Source organism: Gastrolobium bilobum, unplaced genomic scaffold (assembly GCF_033153095.1).
Source record: "Gastrolobium bilobum isolate Gb01-03AN ecotype WA unplaced genomic scaffold, APGP_CSIRO_Gbil_v1 utg4377, whole genome shotgun sequence".
In the NCBI taxonomy this organism is placed as follows: domain Eukaryota; kingdom Viridiplantae; phylum Streptophyta; class Magnoliopsida; order Fabales; family Fabaceae; genus Gastrolobium; species Gastrolobium bilobum.
Window position 1 is genome coordinate 1,195,387 of NW_026895684.1, and position 26,537 is coordinate 1,221,923.

At 33.1% G+C, this 26,537-nt stretch overlaps 3 protein-coding genes across 3 annotated transcripts; 2 read left to right on the plus strand and 1 right to left on the minus strand.

Annotated features, from left to right (window-relative positions):
• Positions 1-1,023: 1,023 nt before the first annotated feature.
• On the plus strand, positions 1,024-4,851 carry LOC133290570 (type I inositol polyphosphate 5-phosphatase 5). Its single transcript, XM_061488668.1, has 10 exons — positions 1,024-1,191; positions 1,303-1,399; positions 1,496-1,570; positions 2,243-2,330; positions 2,448-2,552; positions 2,903-3,461; positions 3,593-3,786; positions 3,905-4,013; positions 4,100-4,248; positions 4,394-4,851. The coding sequence occupies exons 1-10, from the start codon at positions 1,024-1,026 to the stop codon at positions 4,611-4,613; spliced, it is 1,764 nt and encodes a 587-aa protein (XP_061344652.1). The 3' UTR covers positions 4,614-4,851.
• A 9,053-nt stretch (positions 4,852-13,904) lies between these two features.
• Positions 13,905-18,175, plus strand: LOC133291096 (protein ALTERED PHOSPHATE STARVATION RESPONSE 1). The gene is made up of 6 exons (XM_061489286.1): positions 13,905-14,512; positions 14,615-14,927; positions 15,075-15,166; positions 15,931-16,075; positions 17,147-17,370; positions 17,512-18,175. Exons 1-6 carry the CDS (start codon positions 13,905-13,907, stop codon positions 18,173-18,175), a joined length of 2,046 nt encoding a protein of 681 aa, XP_061345270.1.
• A 457-nt stretch (positions 18,176-18,632) lies between these two features.
• Positions 18,633-22,802, minus strand: LOC133290337 (acyl-coenzyme A oxidase 2, peroxisomal). The gene is made up of 7 exons (XM_061488415.1): positions 22,334-22,802; positions 22,127-22,242; positions 20,814-21,697; positions 20,064-20,243; positions 19,805-19,971; positions 19,598-19,721; positions 18,633-19,105 (listed from the first exon to the last, which is right to left on the minus strand). The coding sequence occupies exons 1-7, from the start codon at positions 22,777-22,779 to the stop codon at positions 18,950-18,952; spliced, it is 2,073 nt and encodes a 690-aa protein (XP_061344399.1). The 5' UTR covers positions 22,780-22,802; the 3' UTR covers positions 18,633-18,949.
• Positions 22,803-26,537: the final 3,735 nt, after the last annotated feature.

Here is a 26,537-nt window from a genome sequence, read left to right on the forward strand (position 1 = left end):
TGAGGCAAGAATTCAAAGATAATTATTTGTAATTTTCAATTTGAATCGGGTTAAACTTGCAATCTCTAATTCCATTAAATATTCATGGAGTGATAGAGGTGCGGATGAAATAGAGACAAGATTACATACAAGTAGCAGAGTAGCGTGACAAGAAAGGGTCAATTCATTCTATCACCATTATCAGGCAAGAATTCAAAGATAATTATTTCTTAATTTTCAATTTGGATTGGATAAAACTTGCAATCTCATATTTAGGGTTTAGAGTTGACCCGAATGGAGGTCTTTTGATCCATCTGATATAATTTTTAAAACATTTTATTGAATTGATACAAAATTTAATTATTTTATCAAAATAATTAAATGAATTACATGTTAAGGATGTGCAGAGTTTGTGCATGGACAATAAATGTCTATCACATGATGCACAATATAAGAGGAGTTTAAATTGTATAAGTGACATATAGCGAGTGTAATTTTAAATATAGAAGTTTTTAATTACTATTTAATTTTTTGAAATTTAATCTTATGAAAACTAATTCTACTAAAAAATAATCTTTAAAGAAATTAATTCTAATTCAACTTTTTTTTTCAATTCTTTTTCCTATACTTTATGGGTAGGGATCATGATTCACTGTGCTGCTACATCCTACGTGTGCAATTGTTGGCTTATTTTGATAGCTATTGCTCAACGGTTTTATACCTCTTTTGGGCCTATGGACCTGAACCTTAGGTCCTCCGAAAGTTCTGCCGCCAAAATCTAATACTTTTGAACCCGAAAACAAGAACATAGAAAAACATGATTAATCACATCCAATTATCAAATGATGAAAAATTCAATCATCAAAAGAGGAAAAAAAAAATAGAAGTTGAAAAGAAAAAACTTAATGCTGGCTTAGTTGATGATCATAACTAATGTACCTATCATTGTTTTCTCAATCTGGCACATGTGGATGTGATTTACTGAAGATCAGATTGAGGACATCTTCAAAATATGAATGGATGAGCGAATAAATAAATGCATGAATGTCTTCCTCTACAGCAGCTGGTGCACGTTCCAAATGTTCCAAATCAAATGCTAATTCTGAAATGAACAAAGCCAGTGATACTACCATAAGCCCCAGCAGCACAAGCAGTGCAACTACAACCAACTCGCAGCCTGACAATAGTGTCAAGAATGAGAAGAAGAAAAAGGTTCTTGCTTTTTAATTTCTTCCCTACATAAATTGCATTTTTTTTGCTTCTTGTGTATAAGTGTAATGGTGATGATATATTCTTCCTTACCCTGTTCTTTCTTGTGTTTAGTCTATCCTTCCAAAGATTTTCGGATCAAGGAAAAATGGGAGAGGCTCTGACGAAGATACATTCAAATCAAACGTAGAAGGAGATGGAGTTACTCTTGGTATTCATTACGTTGCTTCTTGCTCTTGAATATCTACATTTCCATGTTGTCAGGGTTGCCTTTAATTTTTCTTTTATGAATTTTTTGTATGGATAGATTTGGAGAAGAAGATTGAATCCAGAAGAAAAGCATTCTTGGAAGCTTCCCCTGTCATGAAAAAAAGTTTCTCAGGTATGTTTGTCAGCATACTTATTAAATTTTATGTTTCTTGATTTAATTTATATTCAATTAAGATTTAAGATTTGACTTGTAATCGATTAGGATTTGATTTATGTGTTTTTATTATCAGGATTGTAATTTCTTGATTCCATGATAAGTTATTCTAAAAGAAATTGCTAAGGAATCTTTTAAACCCATGATGTGGTATAAGAGCTGTTGCATGCAATTAAGTTGTGGCACAAACACAATTTTCACATTCTCTGAAAATCGAATTAATATCATTGCTTTTATAACAATTTTTTAATTATATAATGTTAAAAGTCAATATATCCTAGTTTGTGGCTTTAGTTTAGATTGAAAAACTGGTGGGTCAACACCAGATTCTGGATCCAACTGGTACATACCCACGTACCTATCAAGCAAGATGAAATCTTCCTCATATCCTCCTGTATTATTTTGGTAGCTTACCTAACAAAATGATATTTTGGTTATTATTAGTAGGATATTTTTGTAATTAAGGAGAAGAACATAAACTTGGGAATCAATTTTTCTTGTTTGATATTTGACCTTAAACTCCTCTCATCTCATGTGATGTATTTGTAAACCAAGCAATGGTAGACTTGTTAGAACATGACAACATGATCATAAACTAAACCATGATCTCAATTTCTTATCTACTCACAGAAAGGGAGACTAGCCCTGGGATCGAAGGCCTAAATTTGTCCAATTTTGAACGGCCTATGGCTCCGGAAACTGAAATTCAGAGTTTCAGGTACGGGATTTCTTTTTCAGTTCAACTCCTCAAACATTTTTCATTTTGGTTGCATATTATAGTCAGACTCAGATACTATCTTACTCATGCTATGCAATTTAATAACGGGGATTGCAGGATCTTTGTTGCAACGTGGAATGTAGGAGGAAAGTCACCAAACTATGACCTCAACCTTCAAGATTTCTTACTGGTGGAGGGCTCCGCAGATATATATGTATTGGGGTACGAACAGATTTGCAACATTTCATCATACTTTAGTGTTTGGATAATGGTTGCAACAAGGAACATTTTGACTAGGCTTTAAGAGTTTAAATATATGGTTATGGTTCCAAAGCTATGAAGCTTCTCCGAGTAGAAACTTATAGCTTGTGTGGAGAAAAGAAGTAACTCGAGGCCATACCAAGAGCTGATGCAAAGATGTTTCTCTACTGATTGAACTGGAGCTAAAATAAAAATGAAAAAAAACAGTTGTGCATGAAAATTCATAATGTTCTGTCTGTTTGCTTTTGTTTCTCTCCATTCGTTTCTTTTCAACTTATTTCTTGTTACCTGACATACTTTTTTATCTTCAGGTTTCAGGAAATTGTTCCTCTAAGTGCAGGGAACGTTTTAGTAATTGAAGACAATGAACCTGCTGCAAAGTGGCTGGCATTGATAAGTCAAGCACTAAACAGACCAAAAAATGAATATAGCGATTCATCTGATTCTGGACCTGGCTCCAAAACCCAAAACAACACAAAGGAATCAAAGTCACCAGCAAGTTTGAATTTCTTTCAGAAGCCTTCTCTTAAAGTTATCAGTAAGAATTTCAGGGCAGAAGGTAGCAGCCTTCTCAAGGCTTGCAATTGCCCTGTGGAATCTCCATCCAGAGAGAGACGGAGGATAAGAAAGTTTAGTGACCCTATAAATAAGTTAGATTCTGAGGTTCGTGGTGATAGTACAGTGGAAGAGCTACTTTCAATTGCAGAGATACCCTCTTCTCCAGGCCAAACCAAATACTCTCTTATATCAAGTAAGCAAATGGTTGGGATTTTTCTCACCATATGGACTAAAAAGGAGTTATTACCACATATTGGCCATCTTAGAGTAGACTCTGTCGGGAGAGGAATCATGGGTTGCCTTGGTAACAAGGTGAGCACAAGGATATACTTAAATATCACATAGCTACTAATTAATCATGAAACTATATATGATGTTTTTATATTTTTTTTGGTCATGAATGAAGAACTAATAATACATTTGGTATCAATAATTGACTGCAGGGGTGTATATCAATGAGCATGTCATTACATCAAACAAGCTTTTGTTTCGTCTGTAGTCACTTAGCTTCTGGGGAGAAAGAAGGTGATGAGCTGAAGAGGAATGCTGATGTAGCTGAGATCCTCAAAGGCATACAATTCCCTAGGATTTGCAAGAATCCTTGCCGTAGAGCACCAGAAAAGATAGTTGATCATGAGTAAGTTATCACTTATCAGTTAATTCCCTTTGAAACCTTCTTGTTCCATCCTCTTTTATATAACACACAATTTGTATTCCACCTTGTGAGTTCTAATCACTTTTAGCTTGTTCTGCAGTCGACTAATTTGGCTAGGAGATTTGAACTATAGGGTGGCTTTGAGTTATGATGAAACGAGGGTTCTGTTGGAGGATAATGACTGGGACACTTTGTTAGAGAAAGATCAAGTGCGTCCCTTCATTCATATACACACAACAAAACAATTGAATGTCAAATAAGTAAATTTATTGACTTTGTTTTTCATTTTATGCAGTTGAACATGGAAAGAGACGCAGGAAGGGTTTTTAGTGGTTTCAAAGAGGGAAGGATCTTTTTTGCCCCCACTTACAAATATTCACAAAATTCAGACTGTTATGCTGGTGAGACTGTCAAGTCAAAGAAGAAACGTAGAACACCAGCATGGTAATGCACGTCTCTTGAATCTTATTATTAATAATATGATATGATCCAATAACAGAAGAAATGTTAGCAAGCTAGCTGCATTTTTTTATTGAGATAAACCAAAATATTTGACAATAATACTCTATGCCAATTGAACAATTGTCAGGTGTGATAGGATACTATGGCGTGGCAACGGAATTGAACAATTAGCATACATCCGTGGAGAATCAAGATTTTCTGACCACAGACCTGTTTGTGCTGTCTTCTCAGTGGATGTGGAAGTAAGAAGCAGAAACAACAGATTCAGGAAGGGCTATTCCTACACTAGCCCAAGACTTGAATATGAAGACTTGATACCTCAAAGGCATAGTTTCTATGATTATTAATATAAAACTCAAATTAAGCTTGTATATTTCCTTAGGTTCAATAGAAGAATGATCTGTCACCTCTCTTTATTTCCTTTCTATTTTGTCCCCGTCGTACTCACCTCACCAAGGTGTCCATAGCTAGCTAGAATATTAACTATATAAAAGAGCAAAGCAATGATATATGCAACTGGCTAAGGAGTGACTGCAATCTTTGTTATCAAACTATTGATACTCGTAGAGTTTGATGTAAATAGAGTTGTTGAAAATTTCTTCATGCATCAGCACCATGATTTCTGTGAATTCTTCCTTCCTTCTGCAAATGTTGGTACGAAAGGTGTCTACTTGTGCTTGAAAAAAATTATAAGAATACGAATGTTAATAAAATATGGGTTCATGTTGCATGATATAATTTGTCTCATGCAAAGCGCAGAAAAGTGGATAGTACCCACTTTAAAGAAGAGATAGAAAGGAAAAAAGGTAGTTTCACCCATGGTTGTTAAAATCTCAATTTATTACTATGATTTTACAAAAAAAAATTCATCAAAACGATTTTACGTTTTTATAATTTTTTACGATTTTTTTACATTACGATTTTACATTTTACGATTTTTTAGTTATCTTCCGGTTTTACTTAAAATCTCAATTTTAACAACATTGGTTCCACCTATTTTTTTTATGTGTTGCATGAGACCAATTGTCTCATTTAACATAACAAACACATTTTTCATAAAATATATAGTTATATTATACGTGCATGAAACTAAAGGAATGACGGTGGTAGAAGAGTATAATCTGAACAGCAAATTACCGAAAGGGGTCAATGTGGTGGGTAATACTAATGAAATGAATGTAACTTGTTATATATATATATACAGAGACAGATCCTTTGACATCGGTGTCAAAAAAAAAGTTTGACACCTCATCTGAGAGCCGTTAGATAAAAAAAAATCAACGATTCTGATTTGTAAGCATGTGACACAATTGATTTTTTTTAATCTAACGGCTCTCAGATGAGGTGTCAAACTTTTCCTTTGACACCGGTGTCAAAGGATCCTGCCATATATATATATATATATATATATATATATATATATATATATATATGAGATAGGATCCTACACCAGTGTCAAATTTGAAATTTGACACCTCATCTGAGAGCCTTTGGATAAAAAAAGATCAATGGTGTCACATGCTTACAAATCAGAGCCATTGATCTTTTTTGATCAAATGGCTCTCAGATGAGGTGTCAAATTTGAAATTTGACACTGGTGTCAAAGGATCCTACCTCTCTATATATATATATATATATATATATTGTGGATTTAGATCAAATTTGTAAGTATACTAAGCTGTAGTGTATAACCTAATGGGCCTAGAGTCTATGATAGATGGACATTAGGTCACTGACATTTTATTAAAGAGGCCATCATCCCTACATAACTCCACACTGCCGCACTGCTTTATGAAAGTTGCAATTAATTAAAAAGGGTTCAAATAAAAAACTATATTCCTAATGTTAAAAGGATATCTTTTTAGAGTAAATATCTTTTTTTGGTCCTTAATAAATTTTATGATGTCCGTTTTAGTCCTTAGCAAATAAAAAGGTCTATCATGGTCCTTAAGAAATTTAAAATGGATCCATTTTAGTCCTTTTGAGTGACTAATATGGTTCTTTTTTGAATTTGTGAGGGACCACAATTTCAACTAAATGAGTCCATTTTAAATTTCTGAGAGATCTTTTTTATTTGTTAGGGACTAAAGTGGACATTGTAAAATTTGTTGAGGATCAAAAAATGTATTTACTCTCATTTTTATTATTCAGTGTTCTATAATTATGCTACTGTGGGTCTGTGCCTATGTTCTTATGCGGGAAGCTACATCCTTAAACTCTATTCCAATAAGACCAATGGTGTAGATTGCTAATCACCTGTATATTCAAACAGAAAAATCAAACAGACACCTTTGCTGCAACACAAAATTGATATATTAGGTGACTGAACTTTTATTATCCATTATCGCCACACTTTAATTATATAAATTAGGATCGGTGTTAATTAAAATTCAAATATATTAACAGTAAATTGGTAATTTTATTTGAGGCAACCAAAAATGAATTATTTTATAAATTATTTCTTCGATCTCACATGTTTTATTCGGTAATGAATCATCTCATATATTATTTTACCACAATCATGTCATATAATTTTTTTTAACTATCTATTTATATATCAACGGACAATAGTTAAAATAATTATCTCCTCTTCTTAATTTTATGATTTTCATTATTAAAATTATGTTTGCTGTGTTAGATTTGTGCTCTTTTATTTAAATCCAATTGTGTTAAGTATATGAGAAAAGTCCAAAAAAAATCTAAAGTCCAAAGAGCTTAGGGCTAAGATTTTTTGATATCCATATATATTATCACTTAAGTCATCAACCTCCTTAGTTGGTCAATAATCAAAAAAGTAAGCTAAAACATGAAAAAGTGTCTACACACTATCTCCTTCTTCCTTGAAAAATTTGCCAGAAACACAAGAACTGCTGCACTAGGAAGATCAGTTTATAAAGGGAGCTCACATATAAAGAGGTCCCTAACAAATTCGCATTACAAGAGCCAAAAGGTATGCCTTGTGTGATTGAAAGACAATGATAATTCGGTAATCATACAAATATACTAATTTTAAAATTGCTTCCAAATGAATCCAATTGATCCTACACGTTGATCAGTCAATGCATGGTTAAATTTTTCACATGATATAATAATGTTTGAACAAAATATGAAATGATACATTCCTACTTTTATCAAATAAATTTTGAGAATTAAAAGAATAATATAATTTATAATTTCTTATGATTAAAAAGTTGATAGTGGTAGGGAAGTGCTGGTTCCAACTTGACAAAGATGCACGAGAGGAGGACTGCTTTGCCGGGTTCTTATTCCTTCAATGGTGTGAAAAGATTTGCATTACTAGAGACTAAAATAAAAGGCATTGATCATTGTCAGTTTGCGATGCATTTACACTTTTTCTTTATTGATTTCTCTTTGGAAGAAGAGTCATGACCGGTCATAACGAAATGATTTTAAGTGGGACTTATTTTTTTATTTTTATTTTTTTGTAATAAGTGGGACTTATTATTATGCACATAAATAGTAATGCTTTTTCTGTATATTGGATCACGATTCTTTAGGGTTAAGATATAACTACAGAATATCATAAATAGTAAAAATAATTTAGCCTCTAATAAAAGAAATAGCATCATCAACTTACATAGATGTAAAAACAAAAACAAAAAAATATTTACCAAAAACAAAAAACAAAATAAAAATTATATTCATTTTTAAAAAAAAAAAAAAAAATTTACCTTCAATCATTAAATTATAAATATAATTTTATAAATTTGAATCATCCCAGTTCAACTGAAGTACAGTCCAATTTCCTGCGTATCAGTAGAACATTTTTGGAAGCTGGGGAGCAGAGGGATTGACGTTATTGTACCTAATAACTCACTGTCAATTGTCCTACTTTCAGTGCGTTGGCATAGTTTATTTTAGGATTATGCATTTTTTGGTAATTTTTGTAGATAGTTAAAAAATAACTCAGTTTACCAAAAAATAAAAAAATAAAATCATTATTTCTTTAAAAATATATTTTCACAAACATGAAATCAGTTCAATTTCTTCCAGGTACCAAAAGAATCAAGTAACAGAGTTCGTAAAGTACTTTCTTAATTTAGGAAAAAAAATTAAGTTGATGTTTTTAATAAATTAATTATGTATTTATTACAATTTTAAAAATAATTACACATTTACTACATAATATGACGTCCAATTTGGGCATCACAAAAGACGTCTAAATTGGGCGTCACTCAAGAGGCAATCACGCCTAATTTAGGCGTCATTTATCAGGTGTTGACACGTGTCATATCTTTTTTCAAAAAAATAAATAATTTAATCATAAAACTTTTGAAAGACATAACTTTTGACTTGAGTATTCAAATAAGGTAATTCTTTTTTTGATTCCACATAACTTTTCGAAATCTACGCAATGACATCTCATTTGACATATTTTATTTTTCACAAACACAATTTAAATTTGCAATAATGGTATTATAAGAGCGGTTAAACCCAGAAGCCTCTGAGTTCTGGATTTGTGATTTAATATAAAAAAATAAATAAAATTTTGATTTGTGATTTAAATTTTTTTATAATAATTTTTTCTATTATAACAAAAATTTGGTTTGTGATTTAAATTAAAAATAAAAATTATTATTAATAAGGAAAACAAAATAAAGATTTGATTTGTGATTTAAACTAAAAAACAATTTGAAAAATCAGTAGAAATAAAAAAAATAATTAAATAAATATTCTAAATCTCTAAAGAAAAAGGATATTATTTTTGAAATTAATGATTAATGTTATAAGCTTCTGGGTTATTATTTGTGATCTGAAATTAATTATGGCTTACGAATGTTTTTCAAAAATAAAATTACCTAAATTAGGCGTGATTGCCTCTTGATTGAAACTCAATTTAGACGTCATTGGTGACGCGTCAGGTGTTGACACGTATTGACACGTGTCACATTTTTAAACTCAGAAGCCTCTCCGTTATGAGTTTGTGATTTAATATAAAAAATAAATCAAAATTTTATGTGTGATTTAAATTAAAAAATTATTATTAATAAGAAAAACAAAATAAAGATTTGATTTGTGATTTAAACTAAAAAATTAATTTGAAAAATATGTATTAATAAAAGAAATAATTAAATAAATATTCTAAAACTCTAAGGAAGAAAGATTGCCTGATTTAAATTTAAATTATGTTTCTGAGAATAAAATATATCAAATGAGATGTCATTGCGTAGATCTCGAAAAGTTAGGTGGAATCAAAAAAATATTTACCTGATTTGGATACCTAAGTCAAAAGTTATGGCCTTCAGAAGTTTTATGATGAAATTAATTTTTTTGGAAAAAAAATATGACACGAGTCAACAACTGATGAGTGAAGCCTAAATTAGGCGTGATTGCCTCTTGAGTGACGCTCAATTTAGGCGTCACCAATTTAGGCGTCTTTAGTGACGCCCAAATTGGGCGTCATATTAAGCAATAAATGTAAAATTATTTCCAAAATTGTAATAAATGCGTAATTAATTTATTAAAAAGCATTAAATTATTTTTTTTGCCGCAGTTACTGCACATAAGTTATCTGCAGTAGGCCCAATACGACGTCGTTTTTGGATAGAAATCATGGCATTTTTGTAATTTTAATTTATTTCAGGGTTATAATAGTCTTTATATTTATAATTTTTTAAGATTTTAATACCAAAACAACGTCGTTTTGGGAATAAATGCAGATAACTTATCTGCATTAACTGCAAAAACATTTTTCCCTTTCTTTTATGGGAAATGTTATACTTACAACCTATTTTTATTTACAACCATAATCTTAACCGTTGATTTTCGCCAATCAACGATTATTATTTTCGTAAATTAAATTTATTAATTCGCAATAAATGATAATCGTTGATTGACGAAAATCAATTATTAAGATTAGGGTTATAAAAGGTTGTAAACAAAAATAGGTTGTAAGTATAACCTCCCGGCAAAAAAACTTAATTTAATACTTTTTAATAAAATAATTACGCATTTATTATGGTTTTGAGAATAATTACACATCTATTGCACAATGTCACGCCTCTTTTGGGCGTCACTTATCAGGTGTTGACACGTGTCATTTTTTTTTCAAAAAAAAAAATAATTTAATCATAAAACTTTTGAAGGCCATAACTTTTGACTCTGTTATCCAAATCAGGTAATTCTTTTTTTGATTCCACATAATTTTTCGAGATCTATGCAATGACATCTCATTTGATATATTTTATTTCTCAAAAATATAATTTTAATTTAAATCAGTTAATCCTTCTTCCTTAGAGATTTAGAATATTTATTTAATTATTTCCTTTATTAATATAGATTTTTTAAATTGATTTTTTAATTTAAATCACAAACCAAATTTTTTTATAATAAAAAAAATATAATTTTTTTAATTTAAATCACACATCAAATCTTGATTTATTTTTTTATATTAAATCACAAACGCAGAATTCAGAGGCTTCTTAGTTTAAAAATGTGACACGTGTCAACACCTGACACGTCACCAATCACGTCTAAATTTGGTTTCAATCAAGAGGCAATCATGCCTAATTTAGGTAATTTTATTTTTGAAAAACATTCATAAGCCATCATTAATTTCATACCACGAATAATAACCCAGAAGCTTATAGCATTAATCATTAATTTCAAAAATAATATCTTTCTTCACCTGACACGTCACCAATCACATCTAAATTGGGTTTCAATCAAGAGGCAATCATGCCTAATTTAGGTAATTTTATTTTTGAAAAACATTCATAAGCCATCATTGATTTCAGACCACGAATAATAACCCAGAAGCTTATAGCATTAATCATTAATTTCATAAATATTATCCTTCTTTCTTAGAGATTTAGAATATTTATTTAATTATTTTCTTTGTTTCTACATATTTTTCAAATTGATTTTTTAGTTTAAATCACAAATCAAATCTTTGTTTTGTTTTCCTTATTAATAATAATTTTAATTTAAATCACAAACCAAATTTTGGTTATAATAAATTTTTTTATAAAAAATAAATAAATCACAAATCAAAATTTTATTTATTTTTTTATATTAAATCACAAACCCATAACTCAGAAGCTTCTGGGTTTAACCGCTCTTATAATACCATTTTTGCAAATTAAAATTATGTTTGCGAGAAATAAAATATATCAAATGAGATGTCATTGCGTAGATCTCGAAAAGTTATGTGGAATAAAAAAATTACCTGATTTGGATACCCGAGTCAAAACTTATGGCCTTCAAAAGTTTTATGATTAAATTAATTTTGTTTTTGAAAAAAAAAATGAAACGTGTCAACACCTGATGAGAGACGCCTCATTGGGGCGTCTCCTTAGGGTGAGACGCCTCAATGGGGGTCACATGTGACGCCCAAAGGAGCGTCACATTGTGCAATAGATCCGTAATTATTTCTAAAACTGTAATAAATGCGTATTTATTTTATTAAAAAGCATTAAATTAATTTTTTTTGCCCAGTAACTGCAGATAACTTATTTGCAGTAAGTGCAGATAAAGCAAACCTAAAAGAAAATATTATTAAGGAGATGATTGTATATTGCATATCTATTTAATATTTCTATTTCTATTTTTATTATTGTTGATTATATTTAAATCAATAATAATCAATAATTAGTGTAATTAGTTGAAAAAAATAAGAGAGAGATAAAACTGTTAATCTAAAGATAATGAACGGTAATAAAAAAATAAGGATAGAAAGATTAATAGGTAGATAGTATAACCCTCTCTTATTATTTATTTATTTGTATAAAAATCACGTAACCAAACCGGATTTTAATGAGCCGTTGGCTTTCCTCGGGAAATTCCATGGGCATTACTGCCATCTGACAACTACAAACAAGTACAAATATTCATTATTTCTTCCCATATCTAATGCTCTTCCCACATCATCCTCACTACTCTCTGGTTTCTGCATGCACCGCACGTTGTGCAACTAATTCTGGGACTTTTTTGTGTGTGTGTGTGTGTATGCTGGATTATGGAGTGTACACAGTACACACACATGGGGCGCTTTACACTTTTCTATTTTTTACAAGTTCTAACATAAAATAAAGTTAATTAAAAGGGTTGATCTAATGGTGAGGGATTTAGGTAGATTATGTATTTAATTTTTACTTATATAAAAAAATAACTATATTCACACATTAATAAAAAGGAATGAATTTTATTTATCATTCATAATTAAATTAACGATAATAAGAGATGATTGATAAAATTATTAAGATAAATAATAATAAAAATAATTATATCTATGTGTTATTTACATATTTAAGTCATGTAAGATAATCACAATCATTTATAATTAAATTAATGGTTATTTATTCTTTATTTTTTGGAAAAATATTTTTGCAGTTAATGCAGATAAGTTATCTAAATTTATTTCCAAAACGATATTGTTTTCGGATTGAAATATTAAAATATTATAAATATAAAAACTATTATAACCCTGAAATAAATTAAAATTACAAAAACACCATTATTTCTGCTCCAAAACGACGTCGTATTGACTTACTGCAGATAACTTATTTGCAATAACTGAAGAAAAAATAAATCTTTTTTTTTTAATATTTTTTTTCTTTAATATCTCGTAACTATTGATTTGATCATTAATACTTATAATCTAATCACTTGAAATATCATATGTATTCCCTTTAAAAATATTATTAAACCTTTTGGATGTGAAAATGATATTATTACCTTAATACACTAAATAAATAAAAGGTTAAATAACTCTACTTTCGTAAATAAGTTTATCCCACTTCTTGACTCATCGAAAATGACTTTTGGTGAATCACAGCAAAAAAATAAAAATAAAAAATAAAAACAGTAAGTATCTTTCTTTTTTTTGATGTAATGAAAAACCAATGATATTTCACACACACACACACACAAAACGAGGTTCACAAATGAGAAAGTAATAACCTGTGGAAGATTTTAATAACTCGAAGGTGTTCACGTTTTCGGTTTGTCTGATTCTTTGTTTGCTTTTCTTTTTGTTACCCTTTTTTCCATCCCTCCTCATTGCTCATTGCTCACTGCTCAATGCTCACTGCTCAGACCGTTTCTGCAAAATCTCTGTAACAAGGCTATATACTATACATACTCAAGAACCAGAACCACACTGATGCGGTTCAGGTTTCCTTTGATGGCTTCGATTTGATGACCCCTACCTACCCTCATTGCTTCTTTACCTTTTCCTTCTTTGTACTGACCTGACCAGACTGAAATCAAACCACCAATTGTCTTCCTTTTCACTACCTTGCTCTAAGATGGGTCTTGTCCCTTTCCTAATAACCTTTCTTCACTAAGGTCTCTCATTTTTATTTTGTTTTTTTCACCCTTGCTGCATCACCATGCAACTTGGGTGCTGATTGCTGCTCTATTTGCCACATAAAGGTCACATTTTGACCAATAAGGTCTTGTTTTTCCAGTTATCTACTTTAAGGGTTATGACATTTTAGTGTTCTTCATTGAGTTTGTTTTACTTAAAAAATTTCAAGTGCGACTTTTTTATTCTGAATGTTGTGCCTGAATCTCTTAAAAAACAGTAATGGGGGCATTCAAAATAGAGTCTTTTCTATGAATGCTTGGTGAATGGATGTAATCTGATAAAGGGGGTGTTCCGTTCCTCTGTGAAAATGGGTGCTACGAATTCGAGAGCTGAAAAAAATGAAGCTTTGAGTCTGTGCAAGGAACGAAAGCGATTCATCAAGGTGGCTGTTGATTCCAGATATGCTCTAGCTGCTTCACACGTTTCTTACATTCAATCTCTTCGAAACGTTGGCATCGCTCTCCGTAGGTACGCTGAGGCTGAGGTACTGGTAGAGTCGTCTCTGTCCATTTCTGACAAAACCCCATCTCAAACTAGTTACCCTTCTCCATTATCACCTTCGCATGTTGCTGAGGTTGAGGTTTCAGAGTCACCTTTGCACAATGAGAGTCCTCTTTCACCCCCAATGGCCACTCTTAATTACATGAGATCAGGGGGTACTGCTTCTGTCACCGTTAGGATTAGTGCTTGCGGTAACAACTATTTGGATGATGAATCCACGGTGCTCCCAATGCCTCCACCTCCACCTCCTCCTGAGTCAGGTGCATCTTGGGATTTCTTTGACCCTGGGGAGGATAGTGAGAGCTTCAGGTTTGCGGGGTTTGGTAGTGAGTCCAGAGAGTGCAGGGATGAAGAAAAAGCTGGTTCAACTTTGGTGGCAGCCACACGAGATCAATGGTCACAAGTTGGTTCAGATGAGCATGGCATGATGCAATCCAACCTGGATGAAAAGTTTAGTAGAAACTTCAGCAGTGCTGCAATAGGAAACGAGTTTAGTAGTTCTTATGTACACTGCCTTGATCATTCAATTGTTTCAAGAGGAGTTGAAGGTTGCAAACAAATGGTTGATGGAGAAGTGAGACAGCTAGACTCACCAAGTACTGCTGGTGACAAAAATCAAAACAAGAGTGCTGTTGGAAGATCCAGTTCAAAGAGGGAGAAGAACATAGCCGGGAAAAATGTATGCACAGAAAGAGAGGATCCTTCAGAGTTCATCACCCACAGAGCTAAAGATTTTCTCTCTAGTATAAAGGATATTGAGCATCGGTTTATTCGAGCTTCTGAATCTGGTAGGGAGGTCTCAAGGCTGTTAGAGGCAAATAAAATCAAGGTTGGATATTCTGAGGCAAAAGGTAATTGCTTGTTATCTTACTCTTTTTTCCATATACTAAACTTCATATATATTTGTATTTAATCGTGCAACATACAACTGGTTAGTCATTTTTTTTGATTAAGTGAAATTACTAATCTGCTTCAGACTACTTCTGATAGGGAAGTCATCTACCATGGCTTTATTCACAGCTTTTCAGCCGGTTTGTTGCGGTGGAAAGGCTTCACCTGTTTTCCAGGGTAAGTTGCAGCTCAATTCTGTAAAAAGACACTGATCACTAACTTATTAACATCGGATTGATAGGTTTAGCCCCAAACATGATATCTTTGATGGTCTGGGTTTGCTATTATTCTTTTAACTAGGCTTATTACTCTATAGAAGGTTTCTAGATACTTCATTAACTCCAGTTAGATTTGCCATTTCTTGACAAATGAAATGAAACTGCACTGGACAAGACACAAGCTCAAAATTTAAGCTGCTGTTGCTAATAAATATAACTGATTTCTATTTGGTCTAATGTTTTCTGAATGCTTTCAGCTTGGTAATAAATATGAATGATTACCATTGGGATTAAGGAAATTATTGTCTGCAACAACATGTAGTAATCTGGATGGTCTCCTGCAGTTTATGGGGTTTGAATTTTCATTTATAAATAGTGGTTAGCTATATGGTAAACCCAAGCTATGTTGATAAACGGTTTTACCTTCTAACGAGTTTGGAAATAAAGAGGTATTTAAGTGTTGTTTTGTTTGAAGCAGTCTGGTCAACCTGTAGGTTCTTTCACTTGTGCTACAAGGTGTCAGTTTTTCTTAATTTTTTCTTTTCTTGTTTAGTTTTATTCTAAGCTTTAACTATCTGGTCACTGTTAAATTTGCCTGCTGTTGCTTTTATTCTTGATAGATGAATATTTAGGATGGACTAATTTGTCACCCTTTTGTGTAGAACCTGCACAGAAAATAATTAGTTGGAAAAGGACAGCGTCTTCTCGATCATCCTCATCCAGGATTCCTTTGGCTGCAAAATCAAAGGAAGATATTGATGATAGTGGAAGTGACTTTGTTGAAGAATTCTGCATGATTGCTGGAAGCCATTCGTCCACCCTTGACAGACTGTATGCATGGGAACGAAAACTCTATGATGAAGTAAAGGTATTACAATTAGCATAAAAACGAAAAAAGTAATGGTGTTGAAACCACTGAAGTATCATATTAAATATATGTTTTAACAGGATAAACCTTACATTGCATGATATCTGAATATGAAAATTTACATAATAAGCAATTGGTATTTAGTATCTTCAGAATATCCAGTCAATAAGGATTTGAGTTCTTTTGACATTTATGCCTGTAGGAGTTGCTACACGGAAATCCTAAATCCTAGTTATCTTGGGATGCTAGCTCTAAGATGTTTGGGTATAAGATGTATGAAAAATTATGATCCCTTTGAGGATTCTTGAGTACCTATTGCCTCCTTATTATTTTTGAAAATGCACAACCAACAATGTGTTCATGTGTAGTGCTAATTTGCATTTCAGGCTTATTTGTTATCTATCTTATAGCTTCATAGAGAATTCCGCTAGGGAAATAGTATCAAGAATTTTTTTCATTCATGATTCATAGGAAGTCTGGTAATAAGGGCATTCCTGGAGCAACGGTTAAATTGCTCCTTTTTTATTGAAAGGTTACAGGTTCAAATCCAAGATATTGTCTCTTTACAAAAATGCAAAGATTTTCTCACCCCTACCATTGCAAGTTGAGGTTTCATGGGAAGCTCTTTATAATTTGTAGAAAGTCTGGTATAGAAAATAAAGAGAACTTGGTTAAATTTTTCGTTTGATTTATAGCAGCAACCTCCTGCACACACCATTTTGATTAAATCTTAGTGTTCTTTTTCGATACCTCACTACTTCAATTCAAATTCTAGAAGTTGCTTCAATTTGTCAACAATAAAATTAAGTGATGCCTCATTAGTTATTTGAACCCTGGGGACACATAAATAACTGTTACTTAAGGAAAGGAAAAACTTAAAAGAGAAGTGGAAAACATCTCGCTATAATATGCCTTAATCCCTTTCCCTCCAAATTTTTATTCCTTTCAAGGACACAAGGTAATTCTTTGATTTACCAATGTGTTGATTTGCTTCTTGTTAAAATGTATTGAACCTTCAAACATTATTTGTTCAATCCTTGGTCCTTTTAACGCCTATTGGGCTATCTGTAGGCTAGTGAATCCATCATGAAGGTCTATGATCGAAAATGTCACCAGCTTAGACATCAATTTGCAAAAGATCAAGGCACTCAAGTGATTGACAAGACCCGATCAGTTGTGAAGGATCTGCATTCACGGATAAGAGTGGCTATTTATTCTGTCGATTCAATATCTAAACGTATTGAGAGAATGAGGGATGAAGAGTTAAACCCTCAACTCTTGGAATTAACGGAGGGGTAAGTGAGGGTTCTGGATTTTATATTTATATTACCTTGAAGCTTTACTATCTGTTTGCTATTTTCAAACATATATATTCCTTGCCAATTGAGTGTTAAAGCTATAACTACTATTAACTTAAGGAACTTCTTGCTGTGCAGATTGATCAGAATGTGGAAGGCTATGCTTGAATGTCATCATGCACAATACATTACCATCTCCTTGGCATATCATTCAAGAAGCTCAACTGGAACCTTGCAAGGAGATGTCCGCAGAGAGATAATGACTCGGCTGCTTGAAGAAATTGAGTTCTTTGGTCTGAGTTTTGCTAACTGGATTAACAGCCACACCTCATATGTGGAAGCTCTCAATGGGTGGCTGCAAAACTGTATACTGCAACCAAGGGAGCGTTCCAAGAGCAGAAGACCATTCTCTCCGCGCCGAGTTCTGGCGCCACCGATATTTGTTCTTTGCCGTGATTGGTCTGCTGGGATCAAGGCTTTACCCTCTGAGGAACTAAGTCATGCTATCAGAAACTTTTTGTTAGATATTCACCAGCTGATGGAGCAGCAAAATGATCAACTTCTTAAGAAACAGAATTCAGCTCAAGCAAGCACTGCAGAAACCGAGAGCAAAACTAACGAAGAGAATGAAGATGAGTCCGCAAATTTGAGTTGCATACATGCAAGTTTAACGAAGGTTCTTGATCGACTGAACAAATTTTCTGAGGCATCATTGAAGATGTATGAAGATATCAGGCAAAAAAGTGAAGCAGCTCGAACTGCATATCATAATTGCAGAACTCACCGGGCCGAAAAATTTTAATTCTCAAATACAAGCTTCTGCCTTTGCATGCTTGAGATTAATACGTATATGAAAAACACCAAAAAGAAAAAAAATATAGACACATGGTCCCGGCGGCCCTTGTTGGACAAAAAAAATGTAAGATGGAAACTGGGTTAAGTATCTGTATATGAGTTGTCGATCCATGCTATAATAATGACTAGCAAAAATCTATCGTGCTTTGTTGTATAATTAGAGTTACTTCATCGGTGGTTGTTTGGAGACACTACCTTTTTTACTTTTTGTTTTTGTGCCAGTGAAACAGTATCTGTTGGCATGACGGAGCAAAGGTTAATTGATTGATTCTCATTATTTTTGGTGTCAAGGTTAAGTCTCATCATAAGAAATTGATAAACTCTACCTGACAGTTTTTACATATTATGATAAATTATTGTCATAGAAGATGAATATCATTATTACAATATATGCATAACCTGAGTTTTCAATCAGTGTAAAAGAATGCCTCTTCAAGGCAAGGCTTCTGAAAAAAAAAATGAGAGAAGGAAAACTTAATATATATCTTGAAATTATTAGTATTTTTATTTTTCCACCAATAATCTTTGACTGAAATATCAAGTTTCATTTATGGTTCAAGCAGCTGCTTTGGTCAGTGGATTGTGGGTTCTGTGCGGTGTTTCTTTGGTCAGCTGCAACCACTGATATGCTCCAATTATAACAATTAGTTAAAAAAACATTTTTGAGGTTGTTTCCTCCAAATCCAAATACATATCAATCGTCTTTGGGGTCCTTCCTTTTTTAGAATCCCACATATTGTGTGTACTGCGAGTAAGCTTCCGACTGCATGGCAATAGGGGCCCGGGTAACATGATCCGGAAGATCAAATGCATCAACAAGTTCCCTTGCAATATTCCTCACTTGGAAACTTAGATAGTCTGTGAGTTTGTGGATTGCCTGTGAAATGGAAAAACTTCAATATTCACCAATATTAAGAATATAATGTTAAAAAGAGCAAGGTCCAATCATATTCATCCTCATCTTAGATAAACCCAAAACTTCTGTTACTGTTTTTTAAAGGTTAAAGAGTGATCCCCAAAACCAAGATTTTTCGTAAGCCAATTAATGCTCTTAATCCATATACATTTTGTTGAGAGAAAAAAAGCAGTAGATGAATATGAAAATATCATAAATCTTAAAACAAACTTGAAACTCATGGGTGAGAAATGAAGTTCATACACTCGCAGACCCAATATCTTATCCAGGTTTCTAGTTATTCCTGGATATTTGGAATGATTCCATATAGTAGCCATTAGCCCATTGGGAATTAATGGTTTTTGTGAGCTGTCAGGAAAACTAAAAAATAGCTCATTAATTTTGGTATTTAATTGTGCAATAATATTTTTAAAAATATTATATTTATTTTATTATATTTTTTAAAAATGTTACCTTGGCTTTATTGGGAGCCACATAGTCAACATTACGGTAGGTTCCAATGTCATTCCATATTCGATCCAAAGCATAAAGATCACAGACGAGCTTCAAAGCAGCTTGAGAGCTTGGATCAGGACAGCTGGTGCAGATATAGGCCAAGTTAAAATTGGAAAAAATTACGCAAATAAAGGAGATACACAAATATTAGGAACTAGGAAGCACCTCTTCACGGCTTCAATGAATTTAGCAAGGATGACTGACTCAATATGTGACTCTGCAAGTGTCAAAAGGTGATTTAAGCATCTATTCCATGCACCAAAGTCCCCAAGGGAGTTAGAATGCTTTCGAAGTCGTACAGCCACACTTTGAAGTAATCTAGATGTTCGGTACTGCAAAGTGAAAATCAAAATAAATTGTTGATTAATTTATGTCAGCTTATATAAGATTTTGTCTGTTGCCAAGGAATCAAGTTAAAACTCACTCTGAAAGCGTCCAATTGAAATTTAGGATCTCGTAAATGGTCTTCGCCTTCCCACCGAGCAGTAACCGGATTTGGCTGTGACAGATAAGTATTCATGGATTCTCTCAAGTAGTTCCATGTCACTGCAAGAGTCCCTCCTTTGAACTTTCCCTTGTATTGTTTCAAAAGATCAGCTGCAACCTTCATTTGTAAAGGAAAAATTCAGACCTATAGCTTACCATGCTTCCAATACAAGAACCAAACAAAAAACATAACGCACAGCCTAAAGCAGCAAAATTATAGTTTCCAACAAATGAAAGGAAGGGCATGATTTCCTACGATTCCACATGGTTAAATATGAAAGAGACAATGCAAATGTATCCGTGAACCAGCAATCAAATCATTTAATGGATTCTTTTACCAGAATAGTTTGGCACTTCATTTGGAAACTAACAAAAGCAAGATTCAAAGAAACTTGAATGCAAAAAGATATATCAAGGTTAAAGTGGTGTTTTGAACTAAAGTAAGGGCTAACCAATTGCAGCAAAATTTCACTACTGATTTGTTCATTATTCTCTACAGTCTGCACTAAGGTGTAGAAGAATGCAAATATATTTTTTATAAGGAAAGCAGCAACCACAGTCACAGATTAATGACTGAATTCCATGCCCCTTCTTTCCTATATTGTCTTGATTATCAGATTGAAACACACCGACAGTCTATTTATAAAAGTCTTTACGAGAAGTGATATAATTGGGCTAAGCCAATAACCTGTTGGAGAAGAACCGTGTTGTCTCCCTCAAATGTCTGAAAAATGTCATGATCATTCCTCAAGACACCAAACCGATTTACAGCAGCATAACCATGGCCTCCACAGGCTTCCCTACAGATGCTCAGTGACTTTGCGGTATATGTAGTTACATAAGCCTTTAGACCTGCTGAAAGAGCATGGACATCTGCCACTAATTCTTCATCATGAGACTTTTTCATTTGAGAATATTTATCCACCAAATTTGTAGTGGCGAAATGAAATGCATAAGTTGAAGCCAACATTGGCATAAGCTTATGCTGTTGAGACTGATAGTCTAGAATACTGACTTCGGGTTGGTTTGGGGGTCCAAATTGCTGACGAAGTAGAGAATATCGGATGGCAATTGTGGCAGCAACCTTCAGGACACTAACTGAAGAGTATGCAAGGCCTACCCTACCACCAACAAGTTCACCTAAAGTAGCAGCAAACCGCTTATTCACAGAAGGAAGGCTACTAGTGTACTTCCCATCACGGGAGACATCTCCAAAACGGTTCAGAAGATTGTCTCGAGGAATTCTAACAGAGCGGAATCTCAAAGCTCCATTATCCACGCCATTGAGGCCAACTTTATGACCACAATCGTGTATCTCAATTCCAGGAAGCGGTTGATGAGTCTTCATATCCCTTATTGGAACTATGAAAGCATGGACACCCATATCAGAATATCCTTTAGTGTTGTCATAAGTGGGCAACTTCAACCGAGCAAAAACAGTGGCAAACTTGCCGTGCACTGCAGCGTTACCGATCCACCACTTGATGGCACCATCATTTGGCGTATCAATGATAAACTCATCGGTGATAGGATCAAAAGAGGCAACAGTTTGGAGGCCCTGCACATTTGAACCTTTTAAGCACAAAAAAAGTAAGCAGTTTAGAAATATGTAACTGAAAAAGTGCTACGTGGCAGCATGTTTGAGTGGAAACACAATAGACATTAAAAAATAAAAAAATAAAAATAGCCTTCAACCCCAAAGCATTTTAACTCAAGGGAAAGTTGAGACTGGAAAACAATCTAATAACAGGAGAAATTAGTAAATAAAGGCAGTTGGTTAAAGTCACTTCACTTGCATAGCATTTGAATATAAGTGGAAACTACAGGTTTCAGCAACATCTTATATAAGTTCACTATCATTTACAAGTTTCAACAGAGTTCCCGTAAGTTCGCAAGTTTAAGTTTACTTCACCGCTGAGACAGTGACACAAACAAAGTTTATAATAGTCGTTAACTTTAGTAGCAAAGGCAAAGAAAGAAAGAAAAGAGAAATAAAATTACCATGGTGAAGCTCGGTCATAGCAAAACAACCCGGGTAATCCAAGTTATCAATACCATCATAGTACTTATCCTTATGCTTCTGAGTTCCCAAATTGAGAACAGAACCACCCCAGAGACTGCACAGCACAGAGTGATAAAAGTCATAAAACAAAAAATGAAGTTGCAAAATCTCACATTCCCCAAATGAAGTGTAACAAAACAAAGTACCTGTATTGAACACCCATTTTGATCCCAAGTGACATGTCGACACTGCCAACGGCTTCCAAGATTGCGAAGTACTTGGAGGGGTCGTGGAGGATGTAACGGAGGGGTCTAATCCCAGCTTCTCTCACGAGTCCCAGAAGCTGATTCATACAGAGTTCGCGATGATCGTCCTTGGAGATCTCGACGGGGGTTTGGAGGTGTGGATTGGCGTTGAAGTAATCGAATACCTTCTCTTGTATCTCTCTGTGTTTCCCTCTCATGTAACTCGATAGAGGACCCGTTTCCACGCTCAACTTCCCTCGAGAGCACGTTTCCATCTCTAACTGGTTCCCTGCTGCGTAACCCCGAACGGGGTTTAGGTGCAGGGTTAGCCTCTTAATTCTCCTCTCTGCTTCCGAACCAGATTCATCGTTGAACTCGAATTCGAATTTCGGAGTTGGAGTTTGCATTTTTGGTTTTTTTGATTTTGGTTAGTGTTTGGGATTTGTTGTAAAATGAATGCAGTTCAATCATCGGCAATGCGTATATGATGGGGCAATATCGCAATTGGTGTTAGATGATACGGCATCTACGTGGAGGTGATTATGATGATAGATAATGTGGTTGAGAAGTGATAACGACGCGTGGCGGCTACGGATTGGACCGCAGATTGGAAAGTTAACTTTCCGGGCACGCCTTTCAACGTTTTTTGCTTTGGTTACTGGTTGATTATAGAATTTCCAAACACTAATTAATAAGTAACTATCATAAGATTCAAACATTGTTGCCTTGATGCAACGAAATAGATAAGATTATTAAAAATGTATAATGACATGTCACAGGTATGAAAAAAAAATTTAAGAGTAAATCATCTTTTCCATCCTCAGTAAATTTCACATATCCGTTTAGTCCTTAGTAAATAAAAAGATCCATTGTAGTTTATGAGAAGTTTAAAATGGATCCATTTCAGTCCTTTTAGGTACTAATATGGGTCTTTTTTGAATTTGTGAGAGACCACGATTTCAACTAAATGAGTTCATTTTGAATTTTTTAGAGACCACAATAGACTTTTTTATTTGTTAGAGATTAAAGCGAGTATCGTAAGATTTGTTGAGTAGCAAAGAGTATTTACTTTATTTTAAATACAATTTACTACACGTCTAAATGGGTTAGGGGAGTCAATTTGTTGGACCAGAGAAACTAATCCAACAATCCCAACAACCGAAAAGAGTACGACAACATATTTTACATTATGTAGTATATAATATAAAAAAATAAAAGTTGTTTTTTTTTAAGACAATTACAGTTGACATGAAACGCTCGTATTCCTGGGATATACTTACTCTCATAATATATTAAGTAGTGTTTGGTTGGAGAGAAATTTTTTAATACTAGGGAAATATAAATATTAGGGATCTGGAGTAAAAGTGAGTTAGATAGGAAAGTTTTAAAAAAGTTGTTTGGTTGGGCAAAATTTTATCATGAAAATTGAATTAAATTTCTGAATGTGTGTTTGGTTGAAGATAAAATATTAATTGGAAAATTTAATGAAATTACAAAACTATCCTCGTAAAAACACCTCCGTTTTATTACATTCTTCGAGCAATCAAGAAACTAAGCCTGCAAAATTCACGAATACATTTTAACACAAGAAGAATGAATATAGGCAAAGCTCAACAAAATACTTTACCAATCCAACAGTGTACTGTACCTGAAAACTCCAAGTGCCATTTGAGTTATTCCTGCAAAGAAAGTTGCAGTAAAGACGCATGTTCAAATTTTCCTTCCACGGACAAATTCAACTCTTGTGGAGCTAAAGCCAAACCATTGTTACGAGAGTATCTCTGCAAATGCCCATTAGTACCTGGTGCTTGAACCCTTCCCCTTCCTGGCATTGGCCTAATATCCCTGTATGGTCGAGAAGTCTGCAAAATTATTAGATTAACACTTAGATTAGATTAACAGGGGTAAACTTGTCATGCGTAGAAACACCTTTTTCATTTATCCGATTTTGAAGATCAATTCCACATATTCAAATGGCTTTCTCAATAGTGCCTTTCTCCATATTTTGGTCATCTTCCTCGTTTCCTAGCCAAGTGAGTTAGATGGGAAAATCAGCGTGAAACCTTCAACCAAACGTGGTTATGACAGATACCCACATACATTTAGCCATCAAAATTTTCACTTCTCCCCAACCAAACACTACCTTAGATTTTTCGCATTCTCACCACTTGAAAAATGAGTAGTTATAAAAAAAATTGTGACACATCATCATTCATGTCATACCACTTCAGCAACTCATGTAATCGTTGTCTCTTGCCAATTGATTTTGAGTAGTTTTATCGAGATTAGAAGTGAACTGGGCAAAAGTTTATAATTTCGCAAATTGTGTCAATTCTAATTTTAATTTACCAGTTACTTATTTTATTGCTTTAATATGAGTCGTCGATCCAATTATGGAAATGAAAATACAATCTTTTAAAAAATTGCGAAATTCTTCTTTTTATTTTATATTATATTCAATTCTATTATCTTAAAATTAGATTTATATTCGAATTGAATATAATTTATGATAAAAATATTAAAATTAAAAGAAAATATCGTACAAGTGAATAAAAAGTTAGATTTACATTGGATCTTACCTGAATTGCCCCGTCTATTCTCAAGAGGAGAAGTTTGGTTTCAAACCCCAATTCGAGCAAAAGAAGTATGTCATGTTAATGTTACTTGGATGATTTACATCTCAGGGTCGGGCGTCGAGTAGTACATTGAAATATTCATATGATTGAGAGCCGTCACAGTAGTACATTGAAATATTCATATGATTGAGAGCCGTCACAGTTTAAGCACTACGACGCAATTATCACAGACACGTGTTTTATCACTGAGCTAATAGCCCGTTGTGCTAGCCTCCTGTTGGAGCCCGTGTGAGAAAAAATTATTTTGTATTTGAATGTAATATTAAAAAAATATTTTTAAGTAAAAAATATTATTTGAATATTAAAATAAAAAAATACTTTTAAGTATAAAATTACGGATATGCACTTTCTTTTATTGCATTCTGCTTCATCTTACTGTTGTTCGTTTCCTGCTATGGAATTTTTTTCTTAGATTTCTGAAGGAAAATGAAGCTGAAGAGATAGGTTTCTGTTGTGTTTTGTGAATCAAAGGAGAATTAAATGGCTGAGATTTTGTAATGGGTTTTCAGGAACTTTCTACCCAGTTCACCGTTGATGAGGAGGTACTCCATTTCGGCTTCATTCGTTCTTCCACTGCCCAAACACTCCATGGCCTCCAAGGTTCAGCGGTTGAGGGATAAAGTCAAGGTAATTTGTTTTCATTTCCATGTGTAACTATACCGTAGCATCTCTAGTGGTTCCTGCTTCAGTGCCACGTTCATAACGGCGACATTCTGGATCTTGTTTCTGCAATTGCTTTGTGGTTTAAGACTTTACTATGTATCAAACATGCCTCAAGGTGCATCATGTGTTAACGCTAGTTGATTTTTACATAGTGAATACGAACGCGTTGAGCAACTTGTATTGATAATAGTGCTTGTTGATTCGGTGGTCGATGGAAGGGGCAAAATACGTTCTTCATCCACTGTTCTTGGTTTTTTTTATTTGAGAAGTTAAAAATTTTAATTTTTGAAAAAAAGTCAAATTTTAGCTTTTTTATTAACTTCTGTTTTTTTAAAAACTATTTTTCAAACAACTAAAAAAGTTTAGAAGCATTTTTTTCACAAAAAAAACAGCTTTTAGGAATGGAAAAGCTCATCAAAACAAATTGTTAATCAGTGATTTTAAGGATAGATATTATCATAGTACGATATTCTTATTACTAACTATTTCTACTACCAATCTATTATCGCTTTAATTATAGTTGGATTTCACTTTTTAGCCAACAATTTATACAAAATTTATGAAGAGAGAACAAAAAAGTTTTTTTTTTTATAAAAAAAGTTTTTAATATACTCTCCGAAATACATAGTTACATTAAAGTGATAATGAATTAATAGTAAAAATATCTTACCTCTTATTATTTTTTCAAGTTTGTATTGTTAATAAAAAGCATGATTAATATTTAATTAACATAAAATTATTTTTTATCAAATTATTTTGACGGGTATTTTGTGAAGTTGCCACTTGCCACTTTAGAAGTTCAAAAATACATATGTTCAAATTTCATATTCGAAATTGAAAATTTAAGTTTAAATTACTAAGTTACA

Excerpts from the sequence above, each read along its gene's own strand:
- LOC133290570 (XM_061488668.1), top strand. The coding sequence starts at position 1,024 with ATGTCTTCCTCTACAGCAGCTGGTGCACGTTCCAAATGTTCCAAATCA. Across the intron at positions 1,400-1,495 it reads AGGAGATGGAGTTACTCTTG|ATTTGGAGAAGAAGATTGAA; the intron begins GTATTCATTACG and ends TTGTATGGATAG. Across the intron at positions 4,249-4,393 it reads AAACGTAGAACACCAGCATG|GTGTGATAGGATACTATGGC; the intron begins GTAATGCACGTC and ends AACAATTGTCAG.
- LOC133291096 (XM_061489286.1), top strand. The coding sequence starts at position 13,905 with ATGGGTGCTACGAATTCGAGAGCTGAAAAAAATGAAGCTTTGAGTCTG. Across the intron at positions 15,167-15,930 it reads GGCTTCACCTGTTTTCCAGG|GATTCCTTTGGCTGCAAAAT; the intron begins GTAAGTTGCAGC and ends ATCCTCATCCAG. Across the intron at positions 17,371-17,511 it reads CTCTTGGAATTAACGGAGGG|ATTGATCAGAATGTGGAAGG; the intron begins GTAAGTGAGGGT and ends CTTGCTGTGCAG.
- LOC133290337 (XM_061488415.1), bottom strand. The coding sequence starts at position 22,779 with ATGCAAACTCCAACTCCGAAATTCGAATTCGAGTTCAACGATGAATCT. Across the intron at positions 21,698-22,126 it reads TATGACCGAGCTTCACCATG|GTTCAAATGTGCAGGGCCTC; the intron begins GTAATTTTATTT and ends TGTGCTTAAAAG. Across the intron at positions 19,106-19,597 it reads TGGCTCCCAATAAAGCCAAG|GCAATCCACAAACTCACAGA; the intron begins GTAACATTTTTA and ends TCCATTTCACAG.